Below are 24804 nucleotides of genomic sequence, written 5' to 3' on the forward strand. Positions count from 1 at the left end.
TTTGACTATAACACCATTATTTTAATACCATAGGTTTCTCTGGTTTCCTTTAAGTCCCAACTAAAATCCCACCTTTATAGAATTCCTCTCTTAATTTCAATACCCTTCCTCTGTTAATTATCTCATATTTATTCTATATATAGCTTGCTTTGTATATATTTGTCTGCATATTGTCTTCCCCATTAGACCATAGGCTCTATGAAATCAGTGACTGTCTTTTGCCTTTTATTGTGTGTTTTCAGTGCTTTGCATAGAACCTGGCACACAGTAGGACCTAAATAAATGATTTTTAAGTGATTAATTTTAATTTGACATCTCTGGTATTTGGCTTTCACTTTTAAAAAGGGAGCAAGGCATACAGCTTTTAAATATCTTCATTTTCTTTTTCAATTCAAAATCCTTTCCTATACAAAGGAAAAGGAATTGCAAGAGCCAGTGAAAATCCCTAAAGATCCTCAAACTCTTAAAAATTTGGATTATTTATCAGAAATTCATTCTCTTTAGCAAAGAGGCAGAGATCAGTAGTAAAGAATACAGAAGAAACAATTTCTCCTGGTAGCCCTTCAAGTGGCGTGCCTGTGAGAGCTCTCTCTAAAATTCATCCACTTAATCCCATATGGTTATAATTTTGGTTTAACTAGGGGAAAAGTTGCTGTTCCAAGACAGTTTAACATCCGTTCTCCCTAAAGCAATATCTACTTTAACCTTTGTCTGCTCTTCTTTTCTGTCTCCTTCTTCAATATTTCTCCTCTTTGGGGATTTTTTCTCCCAATTGTTGAGCCATAATTGGAAGCATCCTTTAATCCATTGCTTTACCAGTTCTGGCTACTAGAAGAATGGGGTCAGCCATCTGTAGCTTGGCAAAATGAAAAAGGGCAAGACTTCTCAAAATTGGCAAAGGGGAAATTGAGCTAATGAGCTAAATCAAAACCTAAAATTATTTTAGGAAAAAGTATCTAGTGACAAGATCATAGCTAAATAATCAGTAAAGGTGGAGATGGGTAATAAAAAATAGTATTTTCTCAAGCAACAGTTGTAGAAGTAGCAGAATTTGCTTATAGGAAATGGTTATGGACAATGTGCCTATTTTATGCTGGGCTAGCAGGCATTACTTTTTATCTCTGATATATGATCCTACCAGTGAAAAGTGATCTAGTAAATTTCTTAAGGGCAGGGACTGTTTCATTTTTGCTTTTGTATCTCCACCTGATAAGAAAGAGCTTAGACATAGATGCTTGATAAATCCTTGCTGAATTACTTTTTGACCTCTTCTTTTCCTTTTCAAATTCTATCTAATTCTGTTGCCATGGAGCTTTATCCAACCTTAGTGACTCCAGTTGGAGTTTTTACATATATGTCAAATCTATTAGTATGTAAGCAATCTGAGTGAAGGAAGGCTATTATTTTTTCCTCTCAGTATTCCCCAGCATCTGGTCATGTAACTTGTAACTTATCAATATTCAATGAATATTTATTTTGTTATTTTGAAAAATTAAGTTTTTTAAATTTTATTTTATTTTTAATTTATGGAATAACACAAGTATCTCCATAACATACTATGATAAAAAAAAATGATCCCACTTGAAATCGCAAATGTATTATGTATAATGTGCTTTTAGATAAATCTACTTGAAAACATGTTTGGCAGCCATTTTGCTTCAGGATGATGAGAAAAATAACAAATCAAATATTAGGTAGATTTTAATTTCTTTAGGAATATATGTTTGGTTAAAACCCATTGTTGTCTTCTTGAAAAATATTTCGAAAACACACAAACAAGAAATATAGAGTAGTCAAGTTGAAACAGTGACCTCATTTTGTTCTCTCAGTTAATACTACACCTCCTATCTGATAGTCACATCTACAGAAATTCGTAGTATGATTTCTCTTCTTCTTGAGTCATGCTAAATCAAAGGAAACTATCAATAATAGGGCAACCAAACCCAATTTGATAAAACTACCTTTTATCTGTAGCTGTGGTGTGTCCCAAAATAAGTCTAGATTCCAATATGAAATCAGAAGAGAAATTAGGTAGTTATTTTAATAGAACATCATTTAGATTGAGTTTCTAATTGACTTTTAAATGTTATTATTACATGAACCTTGTTTATAAAAATCCAAGCCATATACAAAATTTCCCTGGGACTCTGTCTGGAGCCAACAAAGAGAATCTAGCGTTTGGAAAGACAACAGAATCAGAAAATCATTGAAAAGAAGCAATTGAACTTGAGTGAACAAGGAGATCTTCTACTGCCTTTCCTAGTGGGAAATCTAGATTTTACATTTACCCACTGACATTCTTTTTTGAAATCCCACTATTTCAGGTTAAAATGACCTTTTTTCCAAGAGGCTGCTGTCATTCAGTCATGTCTGATTCTTCATGACCCCTTTGGGGGTCTTTCTTGGCAAAGATACTGCAGGTTTGCCATTTCTTTCTCCAGCTCATTTTATAGATGAGGAAATTGAGGCAAACAGGGCCACACGATTACTAAATGTCTGGGGCCAGATTTGAACTCATCTCCCTAACTCTAGGCCTAGTGCTCTTATTCACTGTTCTGCCTACTTGTCCCATTTTTCAGACTGGTGCTTTAAAGGAAAAGTTATATTTGCCCTTTATTCTCTGTTAGATACCTATGAAGACATGACAAGCAACTCTGGACATCAGGCCACATGCATCTTCTTAGTGACTCTATGGGAGTGACACTTATGGGAACCATGTGTCTAGTCCCTGATGTCAAGTATTTGAATTCTACTCTCTATTAGCAATACGATATCCATTTAATCTAATATAATCTAACAAGCATTTGTTAAGCACCTACAACAAAAAAGGATCAGAAGATGCTTTCTGTGAGAAGTGCTGCCTGAACTGAGCCTTGAAGGAAGATCAGGACTGATTCTGTGAATAAGGAGTATAGAATGATAAAGAGACTGTCCACTGGATTTGGAGTCAGAGATCCTTAGTTTAAATCTCAGCTCTCAAAGACTCCCTTATGACCTTAAACAAACAAAGCACTTCACTATCTTTGCCAAGAAAACCCCAGATGGGGTCATGAGGAGTCAGACATGACCGAAAAATGACTGATCTGACCTTAAACAACCCCTTAACTTCCCTGGCTTTCGTTTTCTTATATGAAAAATGATGGGGCCAGACTATATGACCAAGAAAATTCTTTTCAGTTTGAAATCTGTGACCCTGTAATTCTAAATGCATTCTAAGATATGGAGTAGAACTCGTGTAAATGTTAGAAGTAAATGTCAAGGAATATTTAAATAGACTAGTTTGGCCAGAAGGTAAAGGGTGTGAAGATGAATGAAATGAAATAATTCTGAAAAGGAAAATTGGAGACAAATTATGAAGATTATTCCAGAGGCAGGAGTGAATCAATGATGATCAGTGCTTAATGAATGAGAGCGTAATATGGTCACATGGCTTTAGTTTTTAGGAAAATTACTTTGGCAGTTTTGTGGAGGATTGATTGGAGAAGGCAGAAAATGGAAGATAGGAACTCATTTAGGAGAGCATTGCAATACACTGGATGTGATATTAAAAGGCCAGAAGCAAGATGGTGACTGTTTGAGGGAAGAAAATGAGATAAATTCAATAGATGTCATGTAGATACAGATGTATCATGTAGTGTGATAAATTGTTTCCCACTAAAATAAATAGTTACAAGTATCCCAAAGCAATGAGAAAATAATTTATTAAAAGCCAAATAGACACCCTGTACTTCAATTGCAAGCAGCTAGGTAGCACAGTGGATACACTACCAGGGATAGAATCAATAGGATTCATCTTCCTAAATTCAAATTCAGCCTTACTAGCTCTGTGACTCTAGACAAGTCACTTAATCCTGTTTGCCTCAGTTTCCTCATCTGTAAAATGAGCTAGAGAAGGAAAAAGGTAAACTACTCCAATATCTTTACCAAGAAAACCCAAATGGAGTCATGAAGAGTTAGGCACAGCAGCAGCAGTAATAACAACTTCTATTTTTACTTTCCATTTTGTTAATTAAAAAAAAAAAGGATATAGGGGAGAAACAATATTTTCCCAATCTAAAATCAAGTTAGGGACCTCTTTATAACATTCAAACTTTATGAAGAACTCTTTCACTCTAAGAGAGATATTCTAATAGAAAAAAACTGTGAAATTATGTACCTCAGAATATTCTACAAATATGTCCCTTTTTTGGATACACTTATTTCTGTTAATGATACCACTATTTCCCCAGTCACCCAATTCCTGTGCATGGCATCAAGTGAAGAATCACAGAATCTGTTGAAGTTAGAAGGGAAATCAAAAGTCAGCTACTCCAACTTATATTTGACCAAGAATCACATACCCAGCATAGCTAATAAGTGGTCATTAAGTCATAGTTTAAAGACTTCTAAAGAGGGGAAATCCATTACCTTCTGGGGAAGTCTATTCTACTTTGAAACAGCTCTACTTGGTGGCAAACTTCCTCACATCAAGTTATCCACTTTGCAACTTACATTCACTGCTTTCTTTGAAGACAAGTATAGCAATTCTAAATGTTTTTAAATACATAAAGACAACTATTGAGGCAGTATGATTCAATGGGAACAGGGAGGAGAAAGAAGAAGGAAAAAGAATGAACATTTATTAAGTATCCACTAGGTGCCAGGTTTAGATGTTTACTAGTTGTGTGACCCTGGGCAATTCACTTGATCTTATTTACCTCAATTTACTCATCTATAAAATGAGCTAGAAAAGGAAATGGCAAACCACTCTAGTATCTTTGCCAAGAAAATTCCCAAAAGGGATCGTGAAGAGTTGGACATGACTTAAACCAACTAAGCAACAACAATAACAACAACAAAACATGTGCCTGGCATTGTACTAAATGCTTTGCAAATATTATTTCATTTGATGCTCACAACAATCTTGGTAAGTGCTATTATTATCCCCATTTTTCAGTTCTCTAAACTGAGGCAGAGATAAATGAATTGCTTGGGTTCATACAGCTAGTAAGTATTTGAGGCTGACTTTGAACTCAGGTCATACTGACTTTAAGCCCACAATCCTCTAATGACTGCACCACCCAGCTGAATTTAAAATAGTAAGATCCTGCCAATGGCTACCTGAAAGACTCTGGCCAATTTATTTAGTCTCTTTGACTCTCACTTTCTTCATCTATAAATTATAATTGAATTAGGTGATCTCTAACATCCTTTCCAGTTGTAAATCTATGATCCTAAGTGTTTTGACGATTTCTTCAAAATGTCTATTAAATCTTTTTCTATCTCCCTTAACCTTATCATTCCACAGCTATTACCCTAATTCAGACACAATTCAACCCTGATTTATTACAGTGGTACATAGAATTTGTCTAAATTTGTCCATTCCATTATTATATAAGCTCTTTGAGAGTAGAGAATGTAATTTTTTTTTACATCTCTCTCTCTTGCATATTATAGTACCAAATAAAGACATAATCATTTGATCAAGCAGTTCTGTTCCATAAATGTTTGTTAAATAAATGCTTGGCTAAATCAGAATTTAATTATGTCAATCTAACTTTTTAGTTATTACTTTATGCTTCCTAATTTAACTGAACAAAAAAATAAATATTAACTCGGTGATTTGCAAGAGGCAAAAGTCTAAACAAACAGAAAAAAAGTAGTCATAGAGTAACATCTGGTTGTTTATTATTCCAAAAGAACATGGAACAGTGGAAGAGGGAGATCAAGCAACAGAGCTTACTAAGTTTGAAAAACTGAATATCGTATTAGAATAATCAAATTCTATCTCTGACCTATACTTTGGCATAATTAAGAATCAGTAACTTCACTAGTGCTTGACATAGTGACACTGTGTAGGAGCTTAATAAATACTTATCAGTTGGTTGATTAGCCACTCAATACCCCATACTCAGTGCCTCTAAGACCATAAATTACAGATGGGTTGCCAATACTTAGAGGATGTTTCTCAAAATTTCTCAAAATTATGAAAAACACTGGTATGAGCCAAAGAAAATCAAACTTTCTAAAGCCCAGCAAAAACTCAAACTTACTGGTTGGCCTCCCCACCATCTGTGATTAAATTTCTCTCGTCCTCGAAGGTGGAAAGTAGCATCAAATACAGGATCATACATTGAATTGCCAACAATTCCATGTGATTCAGGGTAAAGCCCCTGAAAAAAAGGAAATTTATTAATACAATTTCATCAATATGCAAAAAAGTCAGGAACAATTCTAGTTCAAGACTTACTATTTTATAAAAGTGTATTATGTGTGTTTACATTTATACACATACATATATGTACATATAATATACATCTATACACACATATATGTGTATATGTATATAGCTATATATACTTACATATCAGTATATATATACATATATATATATATGTACACACCCATACATATGTGTATATATTTATATATCCATATTTATGGAAGTATATATCTATATAATATATATGTATATGTATACAGATATCTCAAATTACCTCCTTATTGTACATGGGAAAATATTCATTCCCATTTGTAGAATAGTTATTTTAAAATATATTATAAATTTAAGAATGCAATGGTAATGCACTATCCATAGTTTTTATTGAAGAGGATATTAAATTATAAAACAATGTGAAACCAGTGGACCAGAACATAAGCATTTTCATTTTTAGTTAATTCTTAAACTTTGCAGCTTAGTTAGCTATTCTTTTACTTCTTTTAATAGTCTCTTCTCCCCTCTAACTCTCTTTTCCTTATATACTCACTTATTTTCTCACTTTACTCCTATCCCATGTACCATTAAGCAAACAAAAATGGCAGGTGCTTGAATCTAAAGGAATACCTAAAATTCTAGTTATATAACAAAATATAATTAAACTTTAAAGTCAGAGAACAAGCAACAGAGCTCACTAAGTTTGAAAAACTGAATATTGTATTAGTCCTAATACAAATGACTTCTCACTAGCAATCTTTTTCTTTTAACAAAGCAACACATTTGTTTAGTGAGGAACATACTTAAGGGTTTTAGCATTTAAAGTCAAAATAAACATCTTTTGTTAAGGCTAAAAACTATTTCATTCTTGTGAATCAGATGGAATAATAAGATTTGAGAACATACTAGCTTCTCTTTTAACACTATTTAGCAATTCTTAAAAAAACATTTTTTCTCTTTAAATTATCTCTGTGTAATTCCTTCCTTTGAATATATTAAATATATCTTGAAAAAACTTACAGTTGCCAAGGTATATAAGTTTGGGAAGGTTTTTGTAGGGTAGACAGGTCTCATGTAAGGAGAGTGTGTGCCACAAGATCCTGAAAACATAAGTAAAGATGTTAAAAATGGAAAAAGCAGTCAATAAAAACATGGGGACAATTCTCATTTGCATATTCTCTACAAAGACTTTTTTTTTTTTTTACAAACTGTCTTATAGAAATACTAAGAATTAGCATGTGCTATTTATTTCTACTTTATCACATTTTTGTGAGTTTTAAATTATCTTATAGGCATTCATATCTCAAGATATCAAAGTCAAGATATCTGTATTGTACAAATATAGATCAAGAAGAATTCTATCCATACACCTCAAGGGTCAATAGGTAATTAAATTAACACATAGGCCACAGGTAGCAGGTGTTAAGATATAGGGAAATTTCTTACTTAGTTTTTCAATGTTAGGCATGACCTTGCTCCCTTTCTTCATGTAGGATGCACGGAAGCCATCCACAGAGAAGATAATTAACGGAGGGCGAGTAAACCTTTCAACAACAAAACAGTTTGTGTTAGAAAACTGATTTCCACCTTTTTTCATTATGTACAATAAGTGTACATTATAAGAGAGACTGAGATAGAAAAGCAAGAAGAGACATCAAGAGATCATTTATACCCTAACTCCTTGTTTTAAGGCAGGCTTGGTACAAGGAGAAAGGCTGCATTTAGAGGAACTGGCCTTGAATCCAGGGACTGTTATGTACTTTCTCTGGGACACTGGACAAGATTTCTCTGAGCCTCTAAAGGGCTTGGATCAGAGAACTTCAAAAGTCCCTTCCAAATCTATAACCTATATTTTATATATGAAGCATTCATTCTCAAAGAAATTAAGAGTTTTGCTCTTTCTCTTACATTTAACAAGAGAAGGATCTTAATTGCCCATAAACTATGTCTTTACAAGCACTATAATGACAATAACAAACAACAAACCATTTTATCTCAGGAAACTGTAATAATGACCCAAGAGAAAACCTAATATTTAAATAATTTTAAATTTTAAATGAATTGAAGACCACCTTAAAAATAACTGGGGTGTTTACATGGATGGATCAGGACAGCCAACAAAGCAAACCATCCCAGGGGGGGAATTCCAGAGAATACCCAGCTTCCTCCAAAAACAAAAAGAAAAAAAGTACATTTTACTGCTGTGCAAAAGATTACAGGAACAAACTGGCTTCAGAGTCAGGAAGTTCTAAATTCAAGTCCACCCTCTCACACATACTGACTGTATGATATTGGGCCAGTCATCTAATCTCGCAGTTATTGTTCTTTAGTTTTTCAGTCATTTCTGACTCTCTGCAAGTGCTTTTGAGTTTTTCTTGATAAAGATACTGGAGTAGTTTGCCATTTCCTTCTTCAATTCATTTAGCAGATGAGGAAACTGAGGCAAACAGAATCAAGTGATTTGCTCAGGGTCATATAGCTATTTGCTTTAAGGTTTATAAAGTGCCTGTTTAATTGTTAGATGGTCTTCAAGAATTATTCTGAACAAAACAAAGGAAAAAAAATTTTTTTAAAACCTCCTTACCATAGATAGCCAAACAGGTGCTAACTCTCTCCAAGTTAGCTAGATTGGTTCTTGGACAGCAAACATACACAGGACATCGTTAGGCCAGTACACAGAGTCATTATTCCTCCATAGTATTAGCCAGGACTTTTGTTTCACTAGCTTAGCATTCAAGAATCCAAGATCACAATCATATATCAAGAACTCCCCCCAAAATCCCACAACAAAGTACATGTCACTCCCTGATATTCATAAAATAAACATAGCAACCAAATTTCTCAACTGTGGGCTCTGAGCCTAAAATACATTTAGAAAAATTGTCACAAGTTTCCAAAGTTAACCCATCAATAAACAATGTTATCATTAATAATAATGAGTAGTGAGATAATAGTAAAGAGAATAATGAATGAGCAGAGAGACACTTATGGAGTCAGGGAAACCCGTGATCAGGCCCTGTTATACCAGCTGTGTGGCCCTGTGCAAGTCACTTAGGGTCACAGTGATCCATGACATTATCTAAGAATATGAGCTACAGGATAATTATTGACTTATATGCATTTCCTTGCATGGAGTTTTCTACATGCCTGACATCACAGATGGAAACAAAATAATAATACCCAGTTATCTAGAATTGTTTAAGTCTACAAAAAGACTTTCATAATAATTATTCTGTGAGGTGACTAATATGCATGTTATTATCCCACATTTTACAGATGAGGAAATTAAGACTGGAATTAAATGACTTGTCCCTGGTCCTATAGCTAGTAGGTGTTCAAGCTGGAATTTGAATTCCAGGTCTCCCAACTCTATGCCCAACATCCTTTTAACTTTTCCATGTTGCCTCTATTTATTAACTACTTTCCAACATATAAGGCAATATTCTAGGGTACAATATTATTACAATGACTGTACAATTGCAATGGTGTTCATTTAGAGAAGCAATAATAGCCCTATCTAATCACATTTAAGCAGAGTGGATTATCAAAGTCTGGAAGTTCAGAGACATTAATGCCTCAGTAGTCCAGGGAGAGCTGATTGTACCTAATTGCAACTCTTCTCTTGAATCTAGAAATTCTTTAAGGATACTGCAGAAATATTCTTAAAGCAAAGAGCTGCAGTTCTTCAAAGGGGATCACTGCAAAATCACCACCAGGAAAATTTCCTTCCCTCTTTATTGTTACCCAAAGATCTCCTATAAAATTAATTAACATGGACCATGGTGGATATAGGTGATACGGTGGAAAGATTGCTGGATTAAGTTAATGAAGACCAAAGTTAAAATCTTGTTGCAAATATTTACTAAATGGGTGACCTTGGATACCAAATCTGTCAGCCTCATTTTCCTAACATCTGTCAGCCTCAGTTTCCTCATCTGTAAAATGGGGATGAAGCACCTTCCACAAAGAATTGCTGTGAAGATCAAGTATATGCAAAGTTGTGAAGAGTATATATAAAGTGATCTGCAATCCTAAAAGCATCAACATTATCACATAGACCTACTATTTTCAGAAGACAGCAAGAAAACTAATAATTTCATAAAATGAGTATAGATTTTAACCTTTGACTAGTTCATAGTCAAACTCAAGGGTATTTTATAAACTCAAAGTCTTTAGAGTTGAATAGGATATTACAGGTTATTGAGTCCAAATTCTTCATTTTACCAAAGACAACATTAAGCCCCAGAGTTGTAAAGGGAATTCTCCAAAGTCATATAGAGTCAAAATTTTAAACCAAATCTCAAGAATCCAAAAGAGGTGCATTCTTTATTTGTATATTACCCCTAATCGTTTACCTTGAGCTTCACCATCTCTATTAATCCATCTATTTGCTTTATCAATATTTTAACAGGTACTTCAAACATATCCTAAACATATTCCTAAATTGTACTTACCCTGCAGGGCATTCTGGTGCCTTTATTTCTTCACAGTCATCATCCACCCAGTGGGACTCTCCTATAAGGAGAAATGGAGTACTTTATGGTGAACATAGATAACCATTCCATCCAGAGTCTAAAATGAGCAATCCTAAGACCTATAATCTATTTTGCTACTGGTCAGGTGTGACTCATCTAAAAATGTTCATGATACCTAGCCAATGCCTGAGTTTGGGGATGTCAGAGTATAGAAGTGATATAGAATGTACCAGGAGATATGAATCTAAGAGCTCCTCTCAGTCCTGAACGATACATGAATAAGCATTGAAGAAAATCATGGGATCAAAGGAAAGGAGGATCACAGATTTAAAGGTAGAAAAGACATGGAGCTCCAGTACAAACCGCTCATGCTATAAATAAGGAAATTGAGACCAAGAGAAGGTGCCATGGTTATGCACCTAGTTCATAATTTCTAGACCCTCTGATTTCAGACCCCAGCTCTTTTTATGATAATGTGACTCATATCAATGATGAATAAGCTGGTAATATCTAGGGATAATAGTTTTCCATTCCCTCAGGAGAAAAAATAGATTTTTAAAAATCTGTTGTTGTTGCCATGATTTCCCTCTTCTGTGCAACTGTGCATGCTGCTACAAGTAGCTAGGTGGGACGATGCATAGCACCCCAAGCCTGGAGTCTGGAAGACCTAAGTTCAAATCCAGCCTCAGACACTTACTAGCTGTGAGAATATGGGCAAGTCACTTAACCCTGTTTGTCTCAGTTTTCTCACCTGTAAAATGAGCTAGAGAAGGAAATAGAAACCATTCCATGCTCTCTGCCAAGAAAACTCCAAATGGAATTGCAAAGAATCAGACATGATTGAAGTGACTGAACAACAATAGCAAAATGCACTAATTATAAAGGTGCTATGGTTATTTTATAAAGGTTAGGTACCAGGTACACAGATACAAAATTAATACAGCCACTGTCTATATTTGGAATCAGGAAACCTAGATTTAAATCCCAGCCCTCTTCTATTACCTGAGCACCTAAGTCTCAGTTTCCTTGTCTGTAATATGAGGATAGTGGACTAAATTTTATACTCCAATGAAAGCATGGTCTGGATCAGAAAATGGAATTAATATTATTATTGTTATCTTTGTATGTTACAGGTACAAAGCTCATCGATAGACATGCATGCTTTCATTTGATTCTCACAGCATAAGTTCTGTGAGGCATGGAGTGTAATTATCACCATATGCATTTCACAGAGAAGTGCCTCTTTCAGAGTCACACAGCCTTGTCACTCTAACCCTAGTGTTCTCTTCTCTGTGCTATACTAGGCCTGCTGCCTAAATCTGGGAGTAGAAATCTGAAAAAAAAAAGTTTTCCCTTTAACTCTACATCCCACCCCCACTGATCATCCAGAGAAGGACTCAGATGAACAGATATTTTTCTCTGCAGAAAACAAAATGTATCAAAAGCTGTCTGTCTTGTACCACTTTTCTAAGGGCAAACAAAAATCACATGTCCAGTGCTGAAGGAAAAGTTTGTGACCAACCTTTGAGAAAAACTGTTCCTATGTAAAGAGTTTCCTTGTAAACCTGCCAGGGTCAGTGAGAACTTAGCTATTGACGACAGGCCTGAAGATTGTGTACCTTGAAATAAGGTAGACCTTTAAAATACATCTAATATTAATGGAGCACTCTCTTCCTGCTCTCAAAGAAAGCACTCAATGTGATATTTAGAATATCCATGACTCTGTTGGCAAGAATATAGTCTCCACAGATACAGATTCTGCTAAATCCTACATCCCTTCAGGAGACAGTTTTCATCAACTGGATGTCCAAAAGGGGGGAAAAAAAGAAATTGTCACAGGGTAGTCAGCTCATCCTGGTGATGGGCCTCTCTGAGTTTATCTGAACTGGTCTCAGGTGATAGCATCCCCATCCCCATCCTTGAGGTCTTCCCAGTTTAGTATCTAAGGATCTCTGAAGGAGGATGAGAGTAAACATGCATAGAGAGAAAGAAGTAACAGAGAACTAGAGCTAGACTTAGAAAGAGGGTCTCATGTACCCTAGTCATCTTCTCCAAGAAAATCACAAAATCAGTTCACTTGGAATAGGAAGAGAAGGGAGGGGTGCTTGCTGTTTTTCAATGTGTTGCCAAAAGAGTACTTCACAATATTAACTGGCATTTCTCTAGCACCTTCAAGTTTACAAAAATGTTTTACATATTCATGATTTTCATAATGAACCTGTGAGGTATGGAACACAAATATTATTAATATCCCCATTTTACAAATGAGAGGATCAATACTCCAAAAATTCAAATGACTTGCCCTTGATCATACAGCTATTAAGTATTTGAAGTGGAATTCATCCAGGTCTTGGTTTCTTTTAAGTCTAGAATTCTTTTGCACTCTGTCCTCCTGTCTTGTATTTATAGATACATAATTATCTCATTCTATTTTATATCCCCTTCATTCTATAGTGGCAAAATAGAGAGGAATAGTTATTTCTCCTTAAATTCCCAAACTTGCATCCAAGGCAATAAAATTCATTATCTTTTGGATTATATTCAGCTTTTGTTTTCCCAAATCTGAAGATGTCCCAGAGAAAAAACAGTGCATACCTTTACAAATAACTTGGTAATTGGTACAACAGTCTCCTTTGGCCAAGCAGTCCTCTGAGCAATGACAAGCATTGTCTTCATTTCTTACTTCTCCACATCTGTCCTTAGTGCATTCCCAGCCCCGGGCTGAAAAAGACAAAATAAGGATTTTTTTCAAAACTTCTTTTGAATCAGATGAAAAGAGAACACTAATGGTGTCCAGAGACAGCCAAAGGAACTCAAGACATTTAGAGGAATCAATGAAAACATCACATCATCTTGCCCATTCTTGATGTTTGGATTGGGCAAAAGCCCATGTGATTGTAAGAAAATTTCTTAATCAGATTTATAATTTTTCTAAAAGAAAAATCCATCAGAATGAAGTAAGACTCATTTGAAAAAATAGAATCATTATTGATGAAAGTTTCTTATCCTTTCTTGAGTGGCTCTAAAGTAGCAAATGGAAAGGTAAAGTAATAAATACATGGAAAATAAATGGTAGTGATAAGGTCATATTGTTACGGTATAGATAATATATGTATCTTAATTTATCCATTTTCATGTGCACACCTATTGAAACTTAATGAGTTTGATTTACATACAAAATATGAGGTGATTCCTAAGACCTTCTCCAAAAAGAACAGAAAGAGTTTTAATATTCTAAATTTTAGCAAATTCATTGGCAAGCTCCTCTCTTCCTGTTCAAATGGCCTGATACTGACTTTTCTGTACATATTACCCCTCTTGTTTTCAGTCATATGATTCTTCATAACACCATTTGGGCTTTTCATGTCAAAGCTACGGGAGTGGTTTGTCATTTCCATGCAGTTCATTGTTCAAATGAGGAGCCTGAGGTAAATGGAGTTAAGTGACTTTCTCAGAGTCATACAATTAGTGTCCAAGACCAGATTTGAACTCAAGAAGATGACTCTTCTTGACTCCAGGTCCGGCACTCTATGCACTAACTTATCAGCTGCCCTGTCCTAACTACCTCTAAAAAATACAAGCACCTAGAGGTTAGAAATCATTGTTTTTGACTCTTTGTTACTGCATCTACTGTCTGAAGCAATTCAAAGGGATTCAACTGGTGATTTCATTGGTGTAGGCCCAATGAAACACCTTGTACCAATGAAAGTTGGTATCTTCTCTACAAATAAGTGTTGGCCCTCACCTAGAGACTCCACCACCAAACTTTGGGCATTTTCACATTTGTCCCCCACATCAGTAAAGCTCTCCTCTTCATTTCTCCCTGCTGGCTTCTCTAGCTTTCTCTAAGTCCCAGCCAAAATCCCACCTTCCACAGAAAGTTTCTTCTGATTCTCCTTCATACGAATGACTTCCCTCTCCTGATTATCCATAATCCATGATTATCTCCATCTTGTTGTCCATAGTTCTTTGCATGTTGTTTCCTCCATTTGATTGTGGGCTTTTCAGTGAGCAGGAACTATCTTTTGCCTTTTGGGTGTGGGTTAGTTTTGTTTTGTATCCTCAGAACTTAGCACAGTATCTGGCACATAGTAGGTACTTAACAAATTCTTGACTGTCTGACTTTCCCAGAGCATATAGCCAGGACAGAAGGAAAATTTGAACTCAGGTCCAGCTTATTCCAAGGTCAATATCTATTCTATCTGAATTATTCTATCCTTAAATTTTAAAAATTTATCTGTAGTCCAATGTCATCCAGAAAAAGGTGACCAGAATGGCAAGTGGCTACTATCGAAGACAAACTGAATGAAATAAAAATGTTTAATCTGGAGAAGCGAAAAAGGGGAAGTAAATGATAGCTGTTTTCAAGTCTCTGAAGGGCTGTCATGGCAAAGAGAGACTAGACTTGTTCCAGTTTGCCCCAGAAGGCAAAATAAGGAGCAGTGGATAAAAGCCTGCAGACACAGATCTTGGCTCAATAGGAGGAAAAATTTTAAACAACGAGAGCTAGCCAAAAGTGGAATGAGATACCTCTAGAAACAGTGAGGCCCCTAGCTAAAGATTTCTAAGCAAAAGCTGAATGACCGCTAATGGGGAAGATTGAAGAAGGAATTCTTTCTTGCCTGGGTACACTTCAGACAATATAGCCTCTCAAATGCTATGATTAGGTAAGATATCAAAGAAAAAGCACAAGAATTAGGAATCAGAAAAAAATAGATATGGGTCAAGGCGCCACCACTTAAAAGGTATCATCAGGACTCTACTAAAGCCAGCACAAGCCAGCTTCAATCAACTTGGGGGAAAGCCGCTTGTTAAATTTTCAGTGTGAGCATTGACACATCAGAAATCACCAAATGCTACAAATCAGAGTGTGATTTATTGTTTTGTTGACTATCTATAAGAAAGTGGTAGAGAGAATGCTAATTAATTATTCAGATTAAATTGAAAATTGTGTCCTGAATACATTTTTTGAGGGGGAAAGCCAATTGTTAAATATTTACCAGCATTTTACTAGATATAATTCTGTGTAAATCAATTAACCTCTCTGAGTCTTAGCTTCCTCATATATAAAATAGGAATAGACTCAGAGCCAGAAAGAATAATAGTGGTCACTTACTCCTTTCCCTCATTTTAGAGATAGGAAATTGAAGGCCAGAAAGATTGAATGAATGCCCAGGAAACATAATGCAATAATAGAAGAGCTCAACTTTGAAACCAAGCCATCTGACCTCAAATCCAATGTGCTTTCCATTGTTCTATACTGCTTCAAATGAGAGACATATGTGAAAGTGTTTTGTAAGGAAGGAGGGAGGGAAAGTGGAAAGGGAAGGAAGGAAGGAAGGAAGGACGGAAGGAAGGAAGGAAAAAAGGAAGGAAGAGGGAAATGGAAGGAGGAAGATAAGAAGAGAGGAGGGGAGAAGAAAGAAAGAAAGAAGCATTTATTAAACACCTACTATGTGTCAGGCACTATGCTAAGTGCTTTAAAATCATTTCATTTTTTTCCTCACAACAATCCTATGAGTTGGGTACTATTAAGATTCTTGGAAACTGAGGCAGACCATAGATAAGAGACTGGTCTTATACAGCTAGTAAGTGTCTCAGTCTGCATTTGAACACAGGTTATCCTTACTTCAGGCCTAGCATTCTATCTACAACACTACTTAACTATCTAACAAAACACTATATAAATGCTAGTGATTCTGATTCTGATTGCTCAGGGAGGACTGACACCTCTGACGTGAGGGTTTGCTGAGCACTTTTCAAAGCTGCTCATTCATCTCCCTTTGGTGTCCACCTCTTACCCAACTCTCACCTGTGGTTCTGAGAAGCCCTAGTATGCACAGTGGGCCATTCTCAAGTAAATTAAACCAGGTTGAGGTAACCAACAAAAAACCTGTCCTTGAGTTAAAAATAAGTCTACATCAAGCATGTAAAGATTTCCTCTGGCTGAATGGACAGATGCGAATGATTTATTCCAATGACCATGGAGTCAGCTAAATCAGGCATTGGGGAATGTTTAAATTTTGATCAAGCATTGAAGACTGCAGTCATCCACTGCATCCTGGATCTTCTTGACTTTCAACTTTTATCCTGCCCCTAGACTATCGTGACTCAGAAAGAGAGAGTGAAGATGATAACTTTGGGCAAATCTGCCTCACTTAAATCCAATTCACTCACAAGTCAAGATATTATCCATAATGTCATTGGTCCTCTTCAAACATGAAGGACAAACAATAGCATTCTTAGAAATACAAAAGTGGCAGCAAGCACCTAAATCCCTGTTCATTTCACTGAAATTGTATTATTTTTATGATGAAAATTCCAGATCTATGTTTCCTAGTAGTGTGACAAAAAACTACTAAATCATATAAGAATAGCTGGCTGAGTACTCCCAAGTTCAATTTTATCTAGAGGTCGTGTTCAAGAAAACAAAAATAAGAATTGATGTTCCATCTTAGGAAAATTATATTATAAATATAATATAAATAATAAGTAATATAAAATAAATATAATAAAATTATGTTAGTGTGATTTAATTTCCAGCCTATTACTTTTATGTTCCCAAATAGAAAAAACAAATGCAAAGTTGTCAAACTATTTCAGATTATACAATAAGAGTATCTCTAGGTCACTGGCAAATGATTTGACTCTATATCCTCAGTTATTCATGCATCATCAGAGATGGAAGCAATGATTCCAGATACTTGTACCCTCCTCCTAATGCTACATCTTCTGTCTTCCATGTGACTATGAGATTCATCATTGTCCATAAGAAAAACTTGGCCAATATTTTTAGTTTAACTTGGCCTAAGATCCATACCATTCTTCTTACTCATGACTTCCCTTCCTCTCCATTCTGTCACTTCCCAACCACATCTAGTGGATGGAATTCTTTATTCTAGGACCTGGAATCCAAAGGCTGAGCCTGATCCACAATGGTAACCACTTGCAAATATCTCCAACTCAAAAGGTCATATTGTTGTATGTGACAATAGCCCTCTAGTTGGTCTGCCTGCCACAAATCTCTTCCCACCAATGTCCATCTTCCATTCAGCAGCAAAAGTGATTTTCCTAAAGCATTGGTCCCACTATATTATCCCCATATTCAATACAATTCAGTGGCTCCCTATCACCTCCATTATCAAATACAAAATACTTTGACATTCAAAGCTTTTTCACAACTTGTCTCCCCTCCCACTTTTCTAGTCCTTTTACAACTTACTCTCTGCCATATACTCTTTGACCTACTGATAATGGCCTCCTTGCTATTTTTTGAACAAGATATCCTATATCTTGTCTCAGATATTGTCTCTATCCTCCATCCCTGGAATGTTCCCCTTCCTCATTTCTAGCCAAATGACTTCCTTCAAATTTCAGCTGAAATTCCACCTTCTATGGGAAGTCTCTCAAAAAAAAAAAAATCCTCCTAATTCCAATGTCTTCACTCTGATAATTATTTCCTATTAATCTTAATTTGTTTATCTGTACAATTCTGCTTGCTTTTTCTCTCTCTCTCATTAGATTCTGAGCACCTTGAGGGCAGTTGCTTTTTGCCGTGTGTGTGTGTGTGTGTGTGTGTGTGTGTGTGTGTGTGTGTGTGTGTGTCTCCAGAGCTTAGTATGGTACCTAGCATATAATAGGTGATTAATAAATGTTTATTGACAAAAGTCAAAACCACAAAATTAGGGATTTTTCCAAGCATGGAAAAAAATTTCTATAGATAGGAAAACAGAAAAGTTTTACCTTACAAGTATCAGCAGGTGACTAAAGATATAAAGAAATTGTTGTGGGTGTTGCTATTCAGTCATATTGAAGTTTTAATGAACACATTTGGGATTTTCTTGAAAAAGGTACTGGAGTAAGTAGCCATTCTCTTCTCCAGCTCATTTTAGAGATGAGGAAACTAAGGCAGAATTAAGTGAGTTGCTTAGGGTCACACAGCTTGTATCTGTGGTCATATTTTAACTCAATTCCTCCTGACTCCAGCCCCAGAACTCAATCCATTATGCCACCTCATTGCCCAATACAAAGGAGTAGTGGACTACAACTCCCAGGAGCCATAAGCTGTTGGCAGATATTCAATGATGTCCTACATTGCTACACTGGATTTTTAGCATATTCATTATATAGTATCATAGCTAAGGAATTTCAGAGAAGGCCCCTAGAAAAGCAATAATTATGATAAATAGGTCTAGGAACTAGGTCTGTAAGGAAATCCTAAGAAAACTACTAAATCACATTGCTGTAGGTTAGAGAAAAAAAAAGCAGAGGTGGTAGGGAAGAAAATGAGTCATCCAAATAAACAGGATTGGCTATGGGGAGCAGGTCTTCTGTTTCTAGTGATAATAGACCCAGAAGGAATAATAACAATATGAAGTTAAGTATATGAGAGAATTTTCTAATTTGTTCCACAGTTTTGTTCCCCACTCCAGTTACAAAGACTTTGTGGAATCTCTTTTTCTGGGATTTTTTAGAATAGAATAGAGAACTACCTCTTTTAAATACCTAGAAAAACAGTTTTGCCTAAGGACAGGGAATATTGACTAGATGCTCTCTCCAAAGTCCTTGTCCGGCTCTTGATTATAGGACAGTAAATGTGGGGGCAGCAGCAGAAAGAACCACAAAATAAATCAACATGTTGAAATTGTAACAGGGAAAATATGAGGGACTTCATCCACTAAAGTGTTGTCTTTCCATTCTGAGAGCTGTCATTCAGAAACTTCTAAATTTTGTTTGTGCTGCTTCAAAACATGAGAATTTTTCTTATTTTTTATTAATAACATTTTATTTTCCCCCAATTACACGTGAAAACAATCTTTGGCATTTATTTTTGCAAGATTTTTGTTCCAAATTTTTCTGCCTTCCTCCCTTCCCTACTCTTTTCTGAAGATGATAGGCAGTTTGATATAACATATTTCCATATTAGTACAATTGTGAAAGAAGAAACAGAGTAAAAGAAAAAAATATGAGAAAGAATAAAAGGAAAAAGTATGCCTCAATCTATATTCAGGCTATATTATATATAAAAATATATTATAATAATATATTAATCTGCATTAATAATATTAATAATAATATTCTATAATATAATATTAATTTATATTAATTCTTTTTAACACTTCAATATATTTTTATTTATAATAGCTTTTTATTTTTCAAAATACATGCAAAGATAGGTTTCAACATTCACCCTTACAAAACTTTGTGTTCCAAAATTTTCTTCCTATCTTCCTATGTCTCTCTTCCTCTAGACAGCAAGTAATCCCCTTTAGGTTAAACTTGTTCAATTCTTCTAAATATATTTCCACATTTATCATGATGTACAAGAAAAGTCAGATCAAAAGAGGAAAAAATGAGAAAAAAAAAGCAAACTTACAATATCAATAACAATGAAAAAGGTGAAAATACTATGCTGTGATCAAAATTCAGTCTTCATAGTCCTCTCTCTGAATGCAGATGGCTCCTTCCAACAAGTCTATTGGAATTGTCTTGAATCATTTCATTGTTGAAAATAGCCAAGTCCATCACAGCTGATCTTGATGCTGTGTACAACATTCTCTTGGTTCTACTCACTTCACTTAACACCATTTCATGTAAGTCTTTCCAGACTTTTCTGAAATCAACCTGCTGATCATTTTTTATAGAATAATATGATTTTATTGCATTATATATCATAACTTATTCAACCATTCCTCAGCTATTAAGCATCTACTCAATTTCCAGTTCCTTGCCACTACAAGAAGGGCTACTACAAACATTTTTGCACATGTGGGTTCTTTTCCCTTTTTTATGATCTCTTTGGGATATAAGCCCAATAGAGACATTGTTGGATTAAAGGATATGCATAGTTTGAAAGCTCTTTGGATATAGTTCCAAATTGCTCTCCAGAATTGTTGGATCAGTTCACAACTCCACTAAAAATGTATTAGTGTCCCAGTTTTCCCACATATCCTGCAGCATTCATCATTACTTTTATTGTCATGTTAGCCAATCTGAGAGGAACCTCTGGATTGTTTTTATTTTCATTTTTTTCATCAGTAGTGATTTAGAGTATTTTTTTCTATGACGAGAAATGGCTTTAATGTATGTGACAATCATCTGTTCATACTGTTTGACCATTTATCAATTAGGAAATGGCTTGTATTCTTATAAATTTGAGTCAATTCTTTATATATTTTAGAAGTTAGGCCTTTATCAGAAACATCAATTGTAAAAAAAAAATTGCCCAGTTTTCTACTTTCCTTTTAATTTTGGCTACATTGGTTTTGCTTGTGCAAAACCTTTTTAATTTAATATAATCTAAATTATCCACTTTACATTTCATAATGTTCTCTAGTTCTTTTTTGGTCATAAATTCCTTCCTTCTCCACAGATCTGAGAGGGAGACTACCCCTTGTTTTCTTAATTTGCTTATAATATCACCCTTAATGCTCATTAATGGAACCAGTCCATCAGTTCTTTATCTGGATGTGGACAGCATTTCCTTCATGAGTCCTTTGTATTTATCTTAGATGATTGTGTTGCTGAGAAGAGTGAGTCATTTGTAGTTGATCATAACAGAATGTTGCTGATACTATTTACAATATTTTCCTGTTTCTTCTCATTTCACTTTGCATTAGTTTGTATGTCTTTCCAGGATTTTCTGAAATCTGCCGGTTCATCATTTCTTATTGCATAATAGTATTACATTACATTTATATATCATAGCTTATTCAGCCCAATTGATGGGCATCCCCTCAGTTTCCAATATTTTGCCACTACAAATGACAATCCTTTATATTTTTTCCCTTTTTAAGCTTCTCCTGGGGCTTGATACTGGAAATCATTTTTTTTTGTTGTTCAATTTTATGAAAGCTTGAAATTTGATTGAATGACTTTTTTTTTTTTTTACTTAAAATATTATGTTTAACTTCACTGGGTAGGTGATTCTTGTCTTACTCTTTGTCTTCTAGCATATCATGCTCCATGACCTCCAATCCTTTAATGTTGTTGCTGCTAAGTCTTGTGTAATCATTAATACAGCTCCCCAATAGTGCTGGTGTCTGGCATAGGCTTAGGTCAGTGAGATGGTTCTGCATTTTCCCAGCACAAAATGTCTGTCTGGACACTGAAGTCTGCTTGTTTCCCCCAGACTGTGCTGAAAGCACATGGAGGTCTGGCCACTAGAGGTTGTCTGTTTGCCCAAAGCTACACTGAAGAATGTGGCTATGCTAAGGCGCATGGGGAGTCCCGGTGTTGGTGTTTGCCTGCTCCACCACACTGAGGCTCAAGATCTCCCACTAGTTTGCTGAGGTAAAGCTTGCTGCTGGTTTGCTGAATGCTTCCTGTTTTGGATTAAGTCCCCATTTTACCCAAGAAGATAGACCCTTCTTACAGATTTTCCAGGTTTCTTGGACTAAAATTTTTTTCCCTCCATATTTTTGCTAATTTTAGGATTTGTTTTAGGGTATTGTTTTATAGTTGTTTGGAGGTGGATATGGAACAGTTATGACTATTTACTGCTTACTCTGCCATCTTAGCTCCCAGAAATGAGAAATTATTTTTAAAAATAAAGAATATTTTTACAGAGGAATACTTTGGAATAATAATCTGGAGCATGATAGGGCTGAAAAATACTGAAGTCTTTCTTTTGTTCTAGAGAAACAACCCATACAATTGAAAATACCCATTGACAGCCCCATTAGGCTGTCCATGAATAGATTCTAGAGTAACTGTCAACTATACAGACTAGATGTTGATTAAATAAATATATTATTGCTGTATATATAAGTCAGCCAACAAGCACTAATTAAGTAGTTATTATTATTAATTATGTGCCAAAGCCTGTGCTAGGTGCTGAGGGTTTAAAGACAGAAACAAAAGAATACTTACTCTCAACAAGCTTATATTTAAATGGAAATAATGGAACAAAGGCAAGCTGAAGAGACAAGAAAAATAAAATATCTTAAATAATTTGATTTAGCTGTATGCTAAGATTGGAGATGAAGAAAGAAGTACGGCAGCAATCAGAAATCAGTTTTCCCTTCTTTAAGCAAAGGTGTGAAAGGAGATTGAATCTAAAAGGTGAGTCACCAGTGTCCCCAAAACCTAGCCAAGGAAGCAACATTTGCACAATATGGGAAGGACACATTATTGTCTGTTTTTTGAGGTTTTTCTTTTTAGCCAAAGTGAAACACACAGATAATAATCATCATCAGAGCATCATTAAAAGGACAATAATACATGGAATCACCCAGGTTCCTAGTTTAATTAGGCCAAAACAAGAGAGTGGAAAAGGAAAAGAACAGCAAGTTATGTCTCATTCATTATTGGGGAAAGTAAGAAAGAAAACAATGGCTACTATACCTGTCTTTAAACAGTGATCATCAAAATCATAGCAGCAACTACCATAACTCTTGCACAGGTTGTCACACTGACAGTCCATGTCCTCACGTTCTTGGAGTTCAAAGCATCTGCCCTTGCAAGAATTAGAAGAGTTGGTCCTGGGAGCATCTGAAAGTACTGTATAAAATAAAGGTGGTTGGTATCATGTTACCATTGACTAGCAAGTGCTAATTCATAATGAACCTGTAGTTGTTTAATGCTCCATGATTTATTTTATTCCTTTCCATTGCCATAGAGAAAATCCAGAATCTCAGCTAGCAGTCTTAAATGAGCATTGCTTAACAAAATAGGGACCAGAAAAGATAATGAATATAAGCCACTTTTTCATTATCATCAATTAGTAGTTCAAGGTAAACACACTATGATAAATAATACCACTTTCACATGTGAAATACAGTGAGACAAACATATACTAATATATGCAAAACAAACCAAAACTGAGAAATGCCAAACTGAGCCAATTAAGGACCTGATTTCATTGGCATGTTTAATGGGGGAGGGGGAAATAGGAAAAGGGAGGGAAAGCAAAGTTGAAACAGAAAACAGGAAACATCTGGAATGAGAGGGTTGAACTAGAAGCCCTCTGAGGCTCCTTCCAGATCTTATATATTAAATATTTTATGTCTATATCTAGAACAGAAGAAGGAACCAAAGTCACAGTAAAAGATTTTTCATCACGATATGCTGTGGCTAAAGACTGAAATACTAGAGATTTGATTTGGCAAAGAACAAATCTTAGAAATGCTAGAAGAATAGAAATCATTCTTTTTTTTTTATTTTTAATTGACTTTTAAAATTAAATTAATCTTTTTTAACCACTGGTAGTAAAAAAAAAAAAAAAAAAAAAAAAAAATCAGTGAAAAGCTATCCATAGAGCCAGACAAAATACCAACTTGAAAAATCATGAATGTAACAAATGACATTTTTGTGGATAAGACTGACTTTTCCAAGTTGTGGGGGGGGTGAGTTTTTCATCTTTGGGCTGGGAGATATTTCTAGGTTCCAGCAAATAGTTCTGCTACCTGCCCTGGAACCTGCACCTGAAGATATCCACTCTGGCTCTTGCTAATTAACACAGCCAGTTCTATTGGATTAAAGAGATTCACTGGATGATAAGGAATACAAAAACAGATGCCTGATTTGTTGTGAAGTGTTGTGAAGTGCTGATTTATGCACGCATAAAAGCACCTATTAAAGCAGGAAAATATCGGATCTCCAGTGTCAAGATATATATGACCGTACATTGAAGGGCTATTGCTTCAGTCAAACTGAGACTTGGGAAAGACCTTAACTTTAAAAGGCCAAGGTTTCCCATTGTATCCAGAACCACCTCCAGTCATTCAGATCTACAAATTGCCTCTGAACCCAACTGGCTCTAAAGGAGAAAGTGAAGCTGGTTGCTTTGCATATCCCTCCCTAACTTAAATCCAATTCATTTGCAAGTTGTCATCACCTTCCTGAAGTCAAGGTACTCTTCAAGAAGGAAGGACAAACAAAAATATATCTGACCAACAATTATTTATACTTTGAGCCATCTATTGATATAACAGACTCAATTGTAATAAGCCACGAGAAAGAAGAAAATAATGAATTGAAAAGAAAGAAAACTCAATGGAACAAAGCAAGAGATGAAATTTAACACTATTTTTTTTTTAAGAACTACTTTTTCCCCAGAGAAAACCAACAGTAATCTACTTCTGATACAATATATCAACTAGTGTTGTTCTTATATTCCTTCAATAAATATTTCTT

At 35.2% G+C, this 24804-nt stretch overlaps 1 protein-coding gene across 3 annotated transcripts in view; it reads right to left on the minus strand.

Annotated features, from left to right (window-relative positions):
• ENPP2 (ectonucleotide pyrophosphatase/phosphodiesterase 2) overlaps nt 1-24804 on the minus strand; it is a 178504-nt gene that overhangs the window by 90950 nt on the left and 62750 nt on the right. For all 3 annotated transcript variants that reach the window (XM_051971022.1, XM_051971021.1, XM_051971023.1), the window contains exons 3-8: nt 23014-23169; nt 13264-13389; nt 10648-10708; nt 7640-7737; nt 7214-7293; nt 6033-6152 (exon numbers count right to left, since the gene is read on the minus strand). In XM_051971022.1, coding sequence (XP_051826982.1) covers nt 6033-6152; nt 7214-7293; nt 7640-7737; nt 10648-10708; nt 13264-13389; nt 23014-23169 — 641 coding nt within the window. The remainder of the gene's footprint in view (nt 1-6032; nt 6153-7213; nt 7294-7639; nt 7738-10647; nt 10709-13263; nt 13390-23013; nt 23170-24804) is intronic.

This window comes from Antechinus flavipes, chromosome 1 (genome assembly GCF_016432865.1).
Source record: "Antechinus flavipes isolate AdamAnt ecotype Samford, QLD, Australia chromosome 1, AdamAnt_v2, whole genome shotgun sequence".
Classification (NCBI taxonomy): Eukaryota; Metazoa; Chordata; class Mammalia; order Dasyuromorphia; family Dasyuridae; genus Antechinus; species Antechinus flavipes.